This window comes from Salvelinus fontinalis, chromosome 4 (assembly GCF_029448725.1).
Source record: "Salvelinus fontinalis isolate EN_2023a chromosome 4, ASM2944872v1, whole genome shotgun sequence".
NCBI classification, from domain to species: Eukaryota; Metazoa; Chordata; class Actinopteri; order Salmoniformes; family Salmonidae; genus Salvelinus; species Salvelinus fontinalis.
This window is the reverse complement of record NC_074668.1, coordinates 52,276,126-52,290,517: the sequence shown is the minus strand read 5'-3', so window position 1 is coordinate 52,290,517 and position 14,392 is coordinate 52,276,126. Positions and strand designations below refer to the sequence as shown.

The 14,392-nt window shown below is 40.8% G+C and overlaps 1 protein-coding gene across 9 annotated transcripts in view; it reads left to right on the top strand.

Annotated features, from left to right (window-relative positions):
* The first annotated feature begins 440 nt into the window (after positions 1-440).
* The window catches only part of LOC129853978 (bromodomain-containing protein 3-like), a 39,804-nt gene continuing 25,852 nt past the window's right edge, over positions 441-14,392 (top strand). Inside the window, exons 1-9 of one of the 9 annotated variants that reach the window (XM_055920556.1) lie at positions 442-594; positions 2,916-3,242; positions 6,534-6,671; positions 7,012-7,159; positions 7,268-7,458; positions 12,903-13,274; positions 13,535-13,663; positions 13,746-13,943; positions 14,323-14,391. In XM_055920556.1, coding sequence (XP_055776531.1) covers positions 3,051-3,242; positions 6,534-6,671; positions 7,012-7,159; positions 7,268-7,458; positions 12,903-13,274; positions 13,535-13,663; positions 13,746-13,943; positions 14,323-14,391 — 1,437 coding nt within the window. In that variant the 5' untranslated portion in view covers positions 442-594; positions 2,916-3,050. Of the gene's footprint in view, positions 652-1,033; positions 1,099-1,671; positions 1,922-2,915; positions 3,243-6,533; positions 6,672-7,011; positions 7,160-7,267; positions 7,459-12,902; positions 13,275-13,534; positions 13,664-13,745; positions 13,944-14,322; position 14,392 lie in introns of those variants that run through there. The other 8 variants (XM_055920555.1, XM_055920553.1, XM_055920560.1 and 5 more) reach the window with 8 other exon arrangements.

Below are 14,392 nucleotides of genomic sequence, written 5' to 3'. Positions count from 1 at the left end.
TCCTATAAGTGATGTATTATTGTAGGTAATATCTGATTCTATATTTAATAATGTTGTATCAAAGCCAATTGATAGCTTCGAACAATACGTTTCCCTTCATGACGACATGTTTGGCCAAAACATGGCTTGTGCAATAAGGAGGTGCATCTTGGGATACGTAGTAGGTAATTTAGGGACATACCTCCAATTCTAAATGCTTTAACCATCAAAACACAACAAGGACCATGATGCTGCTCGAAATTGCGCATGTATATTGCAGACAGCTGATGACCATAAAGAATGATAGCAGCATCTAATGGCCAAAATACTTTATTAGCGCCAATGAGCGCTTCCACCATTTTAATGTGGTCAACCGGGTGGGACTTCAATTTTATTGGCTGATCCCTCCTGGTGACCCTGTTGTAGTCATGTCCAACCGGGTCCTCATACGTGATCAGCCAATCGTGAAGAAGAAAATTGACCTCTTCACATTGGAGATAGTCTAATGGCGCTACCACAGACGCTATAATGCACAGATAAAGAAAAAATTTGTCCTCTATCTAGCTCTATGCTGATAACTCATCTAATATGCTAGCTACTTCGCTGAAATAAAAGGTACCTGAAAACTGCGAGCGAACCACCACTGGAGCCATTTGAGGAGAAAGTAATAAAGTAAAATGTTATTTTGTTCTGGTTTGTGTAATTTAAAGGACAGGATACATATCTAAGTGTTTCTCAAATACACTCAATCTAGGTTGTTTTCTGATTCGGCCGGCCCGCTCGGCGCCTTGAAACAATGCATAGCTACAAAGCAGCTAGGATTTGTTAGGCTAGTAGCTAACGCTACATTTATCATATGCGAAGTTTAAATGGGAAGCTAGCTATCTAATTATATCATGTTCAACACTTCTATAATACACTACTTAACATTTTAGGTGTAGCTACTTCACGCGAACTAGTGGAATATGTACGTTGCTAGCTAGCTCTTTGCGTGGCGTGCACATTTAGGATTTTGCCGATTGAGAGGCTAGTTAGCAAGCTAGCATTGCGTTGCCCTGCCCGCCATCTTTTTAAAGGAATAGATGTGATGATACGTAAACATGCACACAATCGCTACATGTAAAATAGCTACTATTTTGTGAGATAAAGGGTGGATAAGTAGTTGTGTACATTTAGCAATATGCATTTTAATTGCTAAGCGTGTCAGATCTTGGACGTAACATATGGGGGGGGGGGGCTTTTGGGAATGTTTTATCTCTGCATCATTGATGTTGCCTAGCTACAGATGTGATTTAACCAAATATTGTTGGTATCCATTACTGGGAGTTACAGGTTTGGTACTGTTTGGTGTAGCTACAGATTTTAACACCATATAATGTAATTACAGGTTTGGTACTGTTTGGTGTAGCTACAGATTGTAACACCATATCATGTAATTACAGGTTTGCCTGTACAGAAGCTGCAAGATAACTTTATGCTAAACTGGTATTGGCTATACAATCTTCGTTCTCGATTTGTGGAAACGGGAGTCCCATAAAATTAGTTTCAGGGGGTCCGTTTGAATTTTGAAAATGCTCCGTTATTAAAATAAAATATATTTTTGCTCCATGAAGTAATCCAACAATGTGTATACACTGCCATCTTGTCTCTTTCAAGTGTTCTCTCATTGATGGAGACAGGGCTGTCATGACATGCAGCACTTTGGGGTGGACACCCATCTGTCTCGATTAATGGGAGAATATTTGAAATAGACAAGATGGCAGCGTACACATTGTTGGATGACTTCATGGAGCAAAACATTTATTTTAATAATGGAGCATTTTCTTAATTCAAACGCTCCACCTGCAACTGGACACGGACATTTTAGAAGATACATTTTGGGCGAATTGAGAATGAAGAAAGTATTGTTAAGGTCCGTCGAAAATTCTCTGCTACACTTACAGTAAGTGATAATGCCCGAGAAGCCGGTGTTTGGAGGATATATTGGCACGGGTATTGTCTGAAAGACTGCAAACTAGATGCACTAAGTTTCGTTATACCTTTTTTCAATTGACATTTCTTTATATATCCATAAAAATTATGGCAGCTGATTCGTGATTTCGACAGGATGAGAAACGCTGCCTGCCTCTCCTCCCGACCCCTACACGTTCATTGTTATGGGACAGTTGGAGATAGAATTTGAATATTGAAACAATTTTGCAGAGACAGACAGTAAGGTTTATACAAATCTCCACTGTTAAAAAACTACACGTTCATTGTTATGGGACAGTTGGAGATAGAATTTGAATATTGAAACAATTTTGCAGAGACAGACAGTAAGGTTTATACAAATCTCCACTGTTAAAAAACTAAATGTTAGTCTAATTTAAATGTGGAGATCAAGTTTATATCAGCTGATGAGACAGTGGATTACGCAGTCAAATGGAACAGAGTAAATAGGCATTTTTACGTCATAGATTTAGCAGGTGGTAATTTGTGGAATAGACTCCGGCTGGAATGCGTTTTTAAACCAAGCAGCATTCACGATTAGACCCACCCATTGTTTAGCAAACAAACAGTACCTAACCTGTAACTCCCAGTAATGGATACCAATTTTGGGCGGGAAATTATCTGGTTTAACAATCTAGCTAGCTGTTGCCCAGTTAAATGCTAAATTCTTTGCCCATTTTACACATTCTGTGATCAGGTGTCTGTGCAGGCTATATTACTTAGGCTAGATGTAATGTGTACTCACATTTTTTATTAATTACATTTTTTGTTTATTATTTAGCCACCACTGAGAGCTCAAAGTCTTTGTCATAAAATGTTAGCCTCATTGACTCAAGTAAACTTTACTGTCTGCGAGGATGCTATGTTGAACTCTGAGTGTCTCATATTTTCTGAACTGCAGCTCCCTTCATTTTCTAATTCCAATATTTGTTTATTTTGTTTTGCAGGGCACGGACACTCAGGTCATGAGATGGGATGTGTGTACTGCTGGAGGAATAAGGAGCTGAAAGAGGAGCAAAGTATCCGTTGAAAACACTCAGACGTTTTGCAGAACTGGGAAGAAGTGTTCTCCTGTTGCCAGTATGTCGGCTGTTCCTGCGGCCGTCCCGACGCTTGTTAATCCACCGCCACCAGAGTTCTTCAACCCCAACAAGCCTGGCAGGAAAACTAACCAACTACAGTACATGCAGAATGTTGTGGTGAAGACTCTATGGAAACATCAGTTTGCGTGGCCCTTTTATACGCCTGTGGATACCATCAAATTATGTCTTGCTGTAAGTCGAGTCCACACTCTGTAGTTTTCTTTTTGTTATTGGTAGTTAGTAATAGGTAGAAGCAGATCCTTTAAGCTAGTAGGGCTGTACCCAAAAAAAAAAATCTTGGTCCACCGAAAGTTGTCTGTTCTTTCGACCAATCGACTGGTCAACATTTTTAAAGTGTATTTTTCCATATAACATCAAATATATGCATTGAGCTTGTCTGATGCTTTAAGCTTACGGTTTGATAAAATAAGACAAATGCCGCAAGAGTGCGCCATAGATCTAGAAAACCAGAATAAAAAAAAACGTAACCTGACCCTAGTATTCTCCTCCCTCTCCTGCTGGCTTTCGTAGATTCTGCCATTACTCATCTAATGTTGCCAGGTGTTTGGGTAAAATTAACATTTTAGTTTTTTTCTATAAATTACTGACAACATTTCTCCCAAATTCCAAATAAAAAATATTGTCATTTAGAGCATTTATTTTCAGAAAATGACAACTGGTCAAAATAACAAAAAAGATGCAGTGTTGTCAGACCTTGAATAATGCAAAGAAATAAGTTCATATTAATTTTTAAACACAATACTAATGTTTTAACTTAGGAAGAGTTCAGAAATCAATATTTGGTGGAATAACCCTGATTTTCAAACACAGCTTTCATGCGTCTTGGCATGCTCTCCAGTAGTCTCACATTGATGTTGGGTGACTTTATGCCACTTCTGGAGCAGAAATTCAAGCAGCTCGGCTTTGTTTGATGGCTTGTAACCATCCATCTTCCTCTTGATCACATTCCAGAGGTTTTCAATGGGATTCAGGTCTGGAGATTGGGCTGGCCATGACAGGGTCTTGATCTGGTGGTCCTCCATCCACACCTTGATTGACTTGGCTGCGTGGCATTAAAATAACATCAAATTGATCAGAAATACAGTGTAGACATTGTTAATGTTGTAAATGACTATTGTAGCTGGAAACAGCAGATTTTTTAATGGAATATCTAAACTCAGCTAAAAAAGAAACGTCCTCTCACTGTCAACTGCGTTTATTTTCAGCAAACTTAACATGTGTAAATATTTGTATGAACAAAACAAGATTCAACAACTGAGACATAAACTGAACAAGTTCCACAGACGTGACTAACAGAAATGGAATAATGTGTCCCTGAACAAAGGGGGGGTCAAAATCAAAAGTAACAGTCAGTATCTGGTGTGGCCACCAGCTGCATTAAGTACTGCAGTCCATCTCCTCCTCATGGACTGCACCAGATTTGCCAGTTCTTCCTGTGAGATGTTACCCCACTCTTCCACCAAGGCACCTGCAAGTTCCCGGACATTTCTGGGGGGAATGGCCCTAGCCCTCACCCTCCGATCCAACAGGTTCCAGATGTGCGCAATGGGATTGAGATCTGGGCTCTTCGCTGGCCATGGCAGAACACTGACGTTCCTGTCTTGCAGGAAATCATGCACAGAATGAGCAGTATGTCTGATGGTATTGTCATGTCAGGATGAGCCTGCAGGAAGGGTACCACATGAGGGAGGAGGATGTCTTCCCTGTAACGCACAGCATTGAGATTGCCTGCAATGACAACAAGCTCAGTCCGATGATGCTGTGACACACCGTCCCAGACCACGACAGACTCTCCACCTCCAAATCGCTCCAGAGTACAGACCTCGGTGTAACCCTCATTCCTTCTGCGATAAACGCGAATCCGACCTTCACCCCTGGTGATACAAAACCGCGACTCGTCAGTGAAGAGCACTTTTTGCCATTCCTGTCTGGTCCAGCAAAGGTGGGTTTGTGCCTATAGGCAACGTTTTGCCGGTGAGGACCTGCCTTACAACAGGCCTACAAGCCCTCAGTCCAGCCTCTCTCAGCCTATTGTGGACAGTCTGAGCACTGATGGAGGGATTGTGCATTCCTGGTGTAACTCGGGCAGTTGTTGTTACCTGTCCCGCAGGTGTGATGTTCGGATGTACCGATCCTGTGCAGGTGTTGTTACACGTGGTCTGCCACTGCGAGAACGATCAGCTGTCTGTCCTGTCTAACTGTAGCGCTGTCTTAGCCGTCTCACAGTACGGACATTGCAATGTATTGCCCTGGCCACATCTGCAGTCCTCATGCCTCCTCGCAGCATGCCTAAGGCACGTTGACACAGATGAGCAGGGACCCTGGGCATCTTTCTTTTGGTGTTTTTCAGAGTCAGTAGAAAGACCTCTTTAGTGTCCTAATTTTTCATAACTGACCTTAATTCCCTACCGTCTGTAAGCTGTTAGTATCTTAACGACTGTTCCACAGGTGCATTAATTGTTTATGGTTCATTGAACAAGCATGGGAAATGGTGTTTAAACCCTTTACAATGAAGCTCTGTGAAGTTCTTTGGATTTTTACGAATTATATTTGAAAGACAGGGTCCTGAAAAAGGCTGTTTCTTTTGTTGCTGAGTTTATATTATTTGTTACTGCTCGACTAAAACAATCTCGGTTGACCAACAGACTGAATGCTAGAATCTGTAAAAATGCTGTGAAAATTATGATAATTCCCTTGTACTGAAAGGACTGTTTGAATAGACCGCTGAAATTTCAGCCTGTTTTGGTGGGATAAAGTCTTGGCCTGCCTGGTGCCAGACCCATAAGAAAGAGAGTTCCAAACCTCTCCGCCAATGACAGCTCATTTTCAGTTCTCCCCTCCCCACTCAGACCACTCCCAGACAGTCCGAGCAAACTTCTTGAGAAATGCCACTTTGCTAAGAAGCTATTTTTGTTTCTTTTTGACCATTTTCATTGAAAACAATCACAGTAAGGTACTTAGTTGTTACCCAGAAATGATTTGATTTTAATATAAAAACGTCTGCATTGGACCTTAAACCATGTTTTGAGGCTATATAGTGTTTGTTTAGATTTTACTTTTACAAACATTGGAGTAAAACAAGCTTATTTTTTGGGTTCTAATAGGGTATTACAGTTTAACTAAGCTTATGAGGCATGTATAAGTTATATTCTCAAAGAATCAATGTGTATATGTCATTCATGTATAAGTCCAGAAATGGATATAATAGCTAAGGATTCTAGCTTTAACGCTACATTTGGCTCTGGGTAGAAGTAGGCTCTTATATTTGAATGTAAATACTCTGTGTGGATGTATGTACATTTTTGTGTGGTTCCTAAGTAGTAGTAACATTACGATGTGTGAAAGGATGAACCCCTCATTGTTCAACATTCATCATCTTAAAACATGTTGTTTATTTCCTGGACATTTATATTATTGCTCCCTCATATTGAATGGTTCTTTCCAATTGATGCTGTCATATAGGACTATCATAAAGTTATCAAGAGCCCAATGGACATGGGAACAATAAAGAAGAGGCTAGAGAATAACTACTATTGGAGCGCCAGCGAGTGCATGCAGGACTTCAACACAATGTTTACCAACTGTTACATCTACAACAAGGTAAATTCTCCTTTACCATTAATTCCAAATCTAAATACAAAAAACAGCAATAACAAGTAGTTCAAAGAGCATACTTCCTTTTGCCGTCTTTTCACAGGATCACATACACTGACATTTACACACACAGATAGTTTTCCAGTGACATTGATTTTAACTTGTGAACTTTATTTTGACTCATCAAGATGAGGATTGTGATTTGAATGTATTTACACTTTCTCTACTCTGGCTAGAGGCGCCCCATCACCTTTCTAGGTATTATTGATACTGTAACTGTGATCATTTTGATCAGACCTATGCCTTCATCTTGACCCATAACTCATGCCCTCTTGTATTCCCACAGCCTACAGATGACATTGTGCTGATGGCCCAAGCTCTGGAGAAAATCTTCTTACAGAAAGTGGCTCAAATGCCTCAGGAGGAGGTGGAGCTGCTACCACCGGCCCCCAAAGTTAAAGCTGCCCACAAACCAGGAGGGCCTATTAGTGCAGGTAACTCCATCCTTTCGCAGTTGGGAGGAACTCGTGTGCTGAGGAAAAGTTGTTTGAGGGGAAATGTCTATCATTTACAAAAGTTTGCTTCCTGCGTCTTTCTTTCAGGCAGCCAAGCAGAGGCTGAGCCAACAGATTCACCCCCATCCACTTATCCCAGCTCCCCTCCACCTGTGTGTCAGACTCCTGTCATAGCAGCCACGCCAGTGCCAACCATCATCTCTGTTATCCCTGTCCAAGCTGTGTCTCCCGCTGCCTCCATAATGGCTGTGGTTCCCACAGCACAGCCAGTCATCAAAGTAAGTCCAGAAAGTCTTTCAGGTATTGGAAACAACGTTGGGTGTGGATATGTGGGCCTGAGCAAGTGTGATGTCATTAGTGTTTGTGAAAATGCATATACAGTGCCTTGCAAAAGTATTTATCCCCCTTGGCGTTTTTCCTATTTTGTTGCATTACAACCTGTAATTGAAATGTATTTTCATTTGTATTTCATGTAATGGACATACACAAAATAGTCCAAATTGGTGAAGTGAAATGAAAAAAATTACTTTAACTTCTCTAGGGTACTTGAGACGGTAGCGTCCCACCTCTTCAACAGCCAGTGAAACTGCAGGGCGCCATATTCAAATACAGAAATACTCATTATAAAAATTCAGAAAACAAAACATATTTTACATAGGTTCAAAGATTAACTTCTTGTGAATCCAACCACGGTGTCAGATAAAAAAATAAAAAATGCTTTACGGCGAAAGCATACCTTACGATTATTTAAGAACATAGCCCAGCAGACAAATCATTACAAACAGTAACCAGCCAAGTAGAAGAGTTACACAAATCAGAAATAGAGATAAAATTAATCCCTTACCTTTGATGATCTTCATATGGTTGCACTCAGCAGACATTCATTTACACAATAAATGTTCCTTTTGTTCGATAAAGTCTCTTTATATACCCAAAAACCTCCGTTTTGTTCACACGTTTTCTTCAGTAATCCACAGGCTCAAACACAGTCGAAACAGGCAGACAAAAAAATCTAAATTGTATCTGTAAAGTTCATAGAAACATGTCAAACGATGTTTATATTCAATCCTCAGGTTGTTTTTAGCCTAAATAATCGATAATATTTCAACCGGACAATAACGTTGTCAATATAAAAGGTAAACAAGAAAGGTACTCTCTGGGTCGCGCGCATGAAAAAGCTCTGTGACACTTTAGGGTCCACTCATTCAGACTGCTCTTACTTCCTCATTTTTCAGAATACAAGCCTGAAACCATTGCTAAAGACTGTTGACATCTAGTGGAAGGCATGGGAACTGCAATTTGAGTCCTAAGTCAATAGATACTGTAATGGCATTGATTAGAAAACTACAAAACCAAAAAATAAACTACTTCCTGACTGGATTTTTCTCAGGTTTTCGCCTGCCAAATCAGTGATGTTATACTCACAGACACTATTTTAACAGTTTTGGAAACTTTAGAGTGTTTTCTATCCAAATCTACCAGTTATATGCATATCATATCTTCTGGGCCCGAGTAGCAGGCAGTTTAATTTGGGCATGCTTTTCATCCAAAATTCTGAATGCTTCCCCCTACCCTAGAGAAGTTAAAGTGGTGCATGCATATGTATTCACCCCCTTTGCTATGAAGCCCCTAAATAAGATCTGGTGCAACCAATTACCTTCAAAAGTCACAATTAGTTCAATAAAGTCCACCTGTGTACAATCTAAGTGTCACATGATTTCACATGATCTCAGTATATATACACCTGTTCTGAAAGGCCCCAGAGTCGGCAACACCACTAAGCAAGGGGCACCACCAAGCAAGCGGCACCATGAAGACCAATGAGGTCTCCAAACAGGTCAGGGACAAAGTTGTGGAGAAGTACAGATCAGGGTTGGGTTCTAAAAAAATATCCACAACTTTGAACATCCCATGGAGCAAGTGGGAGACTCCCCAAACATATGGAAGAAGGTACTCTGGTCAGATTTAGCTTTTTGGCCATCAAGGAAAACACTGTCTGGCACAAACCCAATACCGCTCATCGCCCCAAGAACCTCATCCCCACAGTGAAGCATGGTGGTGGCAGCAACTTTGAAACTGGTCAGAATTGAAGGAATGATGGATGGGGCTAAATACAGGGAAATTCTTGAGGGAAACCTGTTTCAGTCTTCCAGAGATTTGAGGCTGGGAAAGAGGTTCACCTTCCAGCAGGACAATGACTGTAAGCATACTGCTAAAGCAACACTTGAGTGGTATAAGGGGAAACATTTAAATGTCTTGGAATGGCCTATTCAAAGCCCAGACGTCAATCCAATTGAGAATCTGTGGTATGACTTAAAGATTGCTGTACACCAGCGGAACCCATCCAACTTGAAGAAGCTGGAGCAGTTTTGCCTTAAAGAATGGGAAAAAATCCCAATGGCTAGATGTGCCAAGCTTTTAGAGACATACCCCAAGAGACTTGCAGCTGTAATTGCTGCAAAAGGTGGCTCTACAAAGTATTGACTTTGGGGGGGTGAATAGTTATGAATGCTCAAGTTTAAAGTTTTTTTGTTTTTTATTTCTTGTTTGTTTCACAATAAAACATATTTTGCATCTTCAAAGTGGTACGCATGTTGTGTAAATCAAATGATACAAACCCCCCAAAAATCTATTTTAATTCGAGGTTGTAAGGCAACAAAATAGGAAAAATGCCAAGGGGGTGAATACTTTCGTAAGCCACTGTAAATGTTAATTTGTTTATTGTTTTTATCTATGTATGTACGGTCGGAAGTTTACATACACTTGGTTGGAGTCATTAAAACTCGTTTTTCAACCACTCCACAAATTTCTTGTTAAAACGTCTTATGGGCAGGTGACGATAGCGTCCCACCTGGCCAACATCCGGTGGAATTGCAGAGCGCGAAATTCAAACTACAGAATTATCAATATTTATCTTTCATAAAATCACAAGTGTAATATATCAAAATAAAGCTTAACTTCTTGTTAATCCAGCCGCTGTGTCAGATTTCAAAAAAGCTTTACGGCGAAAGCACACCATGCGATTATCTGAAGACAGCGCCCCGCATACAAAACCATGAAAAACATATTTCAACCAGGTAAGTGCGACACGAAAGTCAGAAATAGCGATATAAAAATGCCTTACCTTTGATCTTCTTCTGTTGGCACTCCAAACTGTCCCAGTTACATCACAAATGGTCCTTTTGTTCAATAATGTCCTTCTTTATATCCATAAAAACTCAGTTTAGCTAGCGTGCTTCAGTCAATAATCCACCCAGTTTCCTTCCATCAAAATGCATACAAAATGAATCCCAAACGTTACTAATAAACTTTTCCAAACAAGTCAAACAACGTTTATAGTCAAACCTTAGGTACCCTAACATATAAATAAACGATCAAATTTAAGACGGAGAATCGTTATTGTCTTTACCGGAGAAAAATACCAAAGAACGCGCTCTCATTCACGCGCTTGGAAACAAGACAAAATGGGAGCCACCTAGAAAAACTACAATTTCTGGCTAATTAAAAAAAAAAAAACAGGCTGAAACTCTTTCTAAAGACTGTTGACATCTAGTGGAAGCCCTAGGAAATGCAATCTGGGAAGACTTCGCCTTATAATAAAAGTGACAGCCATTGAAAATAGTGGTAGGCTGATTTTTTTTGGGGGGGGGGGGTGGTTTGTCCTCGGGGTTTCGCCTGCCATATCAGTTCTGTTATACTCACAGACATTATTTTAACCGTTTTAGAAACTTTAGAGTGTTTTCTATCCAAATCTACTATTATATGCATATCCTAGCTTCTGGGCCTGACTCAGGCCGTTTACTTTGGGCACGCTTTTCATCCTGATGTGAAAATACTGCCCCCTACTCAAGAGAGAATATATATATATATATATATATATTATTATATATATATATATATATATATATATATATATATATATATATATATAATATTTACAAACTATAGTTTTGGTAAGTCAGTTAGGACATCTACTTTGTGCATGACACAAGTAATTTTTCCAACAATTGTTTACAGACAGATTATTTCACTTATAATTCACTGTATTACAATTCCAGTGGGTCAGACGTTTACATACACTAAGTTGACTGTGCCTTTAAACAGCTTGGAAAATTCTCGAAAATGATGTCATGGCTTTAGAAGCTCTTGATAGGCTAATTGACATCATTTGAGTCAATTGAAGGTGTACCTGTGGATGTATTTCAAGGCCTACCTTCAAACTCAGTGCCTCTTTGTTTGACATCATGGGAAAATCAAAAGAAATCAGCCAAGACCGCAGAATATTTTTTTTGTAGACTTCCACAAGTCTGGTTCATCCTTGGGAGCATTTTCCAAACGCCTGAAGGTACCACGTTCATCTGTACAAACAATAGTAGGCAATTATAAACACCATGGGACCACGCAGCCGTCATACTGCTCAGGAAGGAGACGTGTTCTGTCTCCTAGAGATGAACGTACTTTGGTGCTAAAAGTGCAAATCAATCCCAGAACAACAGCAAAGGACGCTGTGAAGATGCTGGAGGAAACAGGTACAAAAGTATCTATATCCACAGTAAAACAAGTCCTATATTGACATATCCTGAAAGGCCGCTCAGCAAGGAAAAAGCCATTTCTAAAAAATCTGACTACGTTTTGCAACTGCACATGGGGACAAAGATCATACTTTTCGGAGAAATGTCCTCTAGTCTGATGAAACAAAAATAAATCTATTTGGCCATAATGACCATAGCTATGTTTGGAGGGAAAAGGTGAGGCTTGCAAGCCAAAGAACACCATCCCATCCGTGAAGCACGGGGGTGGCAGCATCATGTTGTGGGGGTGCTTTGCTGCAGGAGGGACTGGTGCACTTCACAAAATAGATTCCATCACGAGTAGGGAAAATTACGTGGATATATTGAAGCAACACCTCAAGACATTAGTCGGGAAGTTAAAGCTTGGTCGCAAATGGGTCTTCTAAATGGACAAGGACCCCAAGCATACTTCCAAAGTTGTGGCAAAATGGCTTAAGGACAACATCAAACCCCTGACCTCAAGCCTATAGACATTTTTTGGCCAGAACTGAAAAATGATGTGTGAGCAAGGAGGCCTACAAACCTGACTCAGTTACACCAGCTCTGTCAGGAGGAATGGGCCAAAATTCACCCAACTTATTGTGGGAAGCTTGTGGAAGGCTACCTGAAACGTTTGACCCAATTAAAGGCAATGCTACCAAATACTAATTGAGTGTATGCAAACTTCTGACCCACTGGGAATGTAATGATAGAAATACAAGCTGAAATAAATAATTCTCTCTACCATTATTCTGACATTTCACATTCTTAAAATAGTGGTGATCCTAACTGACCTAAGACAGGGAATTTTTACTAGGATTATATGTCAGGAATTGTGAAAACTGAGTTTAAATGTACTTGGCAAAGGTGTATGTAAATGTCCGACTTCAACTGTATGTATGTCTGTATGTATTTATGTGTGTATGTAATTTTTTAAAATTATATAAAAAATGTATGTTAAGTCCAGAAAGACCCCTCTCTCGGGTCTTTTTATTTATTTCTACAGTCTAATGAGATTTCGTGTGGGGAATGTATTTTACAATTCTGCTCCTCAAAATGTTGTCTTAGGATGTAATCTATTAGAAATCAGATAAAATGTTGAATATGCCATGTCTTGATAAAGAGAAGCAAGCCACTGATGTTTTTTTGTTTGGCCATCGTCATTTTCACAGAAAAAGGGGGTGAAGCGGAAAGCAGACACAACAACTCCCACAACCTCAGCAATCTCGGCCAGTAGAAGTGACTCCCCTACCCAGCTCCTGGAATCCCAACAGGGGAAAGTCTCATCCAGGCGGGAGAGCACGGTGCGACCCGTCAAGCCCCCCAAGAAGGGCACCGAGGACGGAGAGGTGCCACTGCTCGGTGGCAAGAAAGGCAAGCTCGGCGAGCAGCTCAAGCACTGCGACTTCATCCTGAAGGAGATGCTCTCCAAGAAGCACGCAGCCTACGCTTGGCCTTTCTATAAGCCTGTAGATGCGGAGGCGCTAGAACTGCATGACTACCATGAGATCATCAAGCACCCCATGGACCTCAGCACTGTCAAAGTAGGTCCCCTATTCACTCCCTCGACCCACTCCTAACTCTTCTAAATTGCCCTCCAAAGCCTGGCTGTTTACTTGGTGGAAGAAAATAATTTGACCCTGTTTATTTATTTTGTGGTTAAAACTGTCCCTGAACGACAGTCGACACCGTAACATCTAAGGGGAGGATGATTACATTTGTTTTACTAGTAGATTTGCTTTTGAGTTTTGAAGAGATAGCTTTCTCAGTAATAAGACTCTGACTGTTTGCGCTGTATCCACAGAAAAAAATTGACAGTCAAGATTACCAAGATGCCCAAAGCTTTGCGACGGACGTCCGGTTAATGTTCTCAAATTGCTACAAGTACAACCCCCCCGACCACGAGGTTGTAGCCATGGCCAGGAAGCTACAGGTAGGATAAAGTTTATCAGATTTTTAAATCACCACATTAGAGCACTGTCGGTTGAACTGCCCCTTGTCTTCTTGTTTCTCAGGATGTGTTTGAGATGCGATTTGCCAAGATGCCGGACGAGCCCATTGACGCCACCCAGCCCTCCACCATGCCGGTGGTAAGCAAGAGTACAGAGAGCAGTGAGAGCAGCGGCAACACCTCCAGCTCGGAGAGCTCGGACTCAGAGGAGGAGCGGGCCACGCGGCTCGCCGAACTACAGGAACAGGTGGGTTCGGAACAGGTGGGTTCTCACAACCAAGGACCAAGATCCAAAACCCATGGATGGATGAACAGGGAGATGCCCCCTTCGTCCCCCCACTTCAGAGTTAGACCACTACCACTTAAAAATCAAAGCCACTACATGATGTTCAGAGATTCATAGTAAAAGTGACATAGTTAACCCTCTACCGCCACAAACTGTTAGAATATCTTGGTATCATGGCTTGCATACTGTAACTGTAGAGCTCACATTTAGAGCAATGTTTTACATTTCATTCATACCAATGGTGACAGTATTTAGCTCTGATGATGAAATAGTTTGTTGTGCTGCTAGGATGTTAACATGATCTTTGGAGTTTTCTATCTTTGTCCACTGATTTCCCCTTTGGCTTTCTTACCAGCAAATCACTGTGGAGCACCCCAATGGTAACAGGGCGGGGGAAAAAAACGGGTGTGCCAAACGTTTTCAGG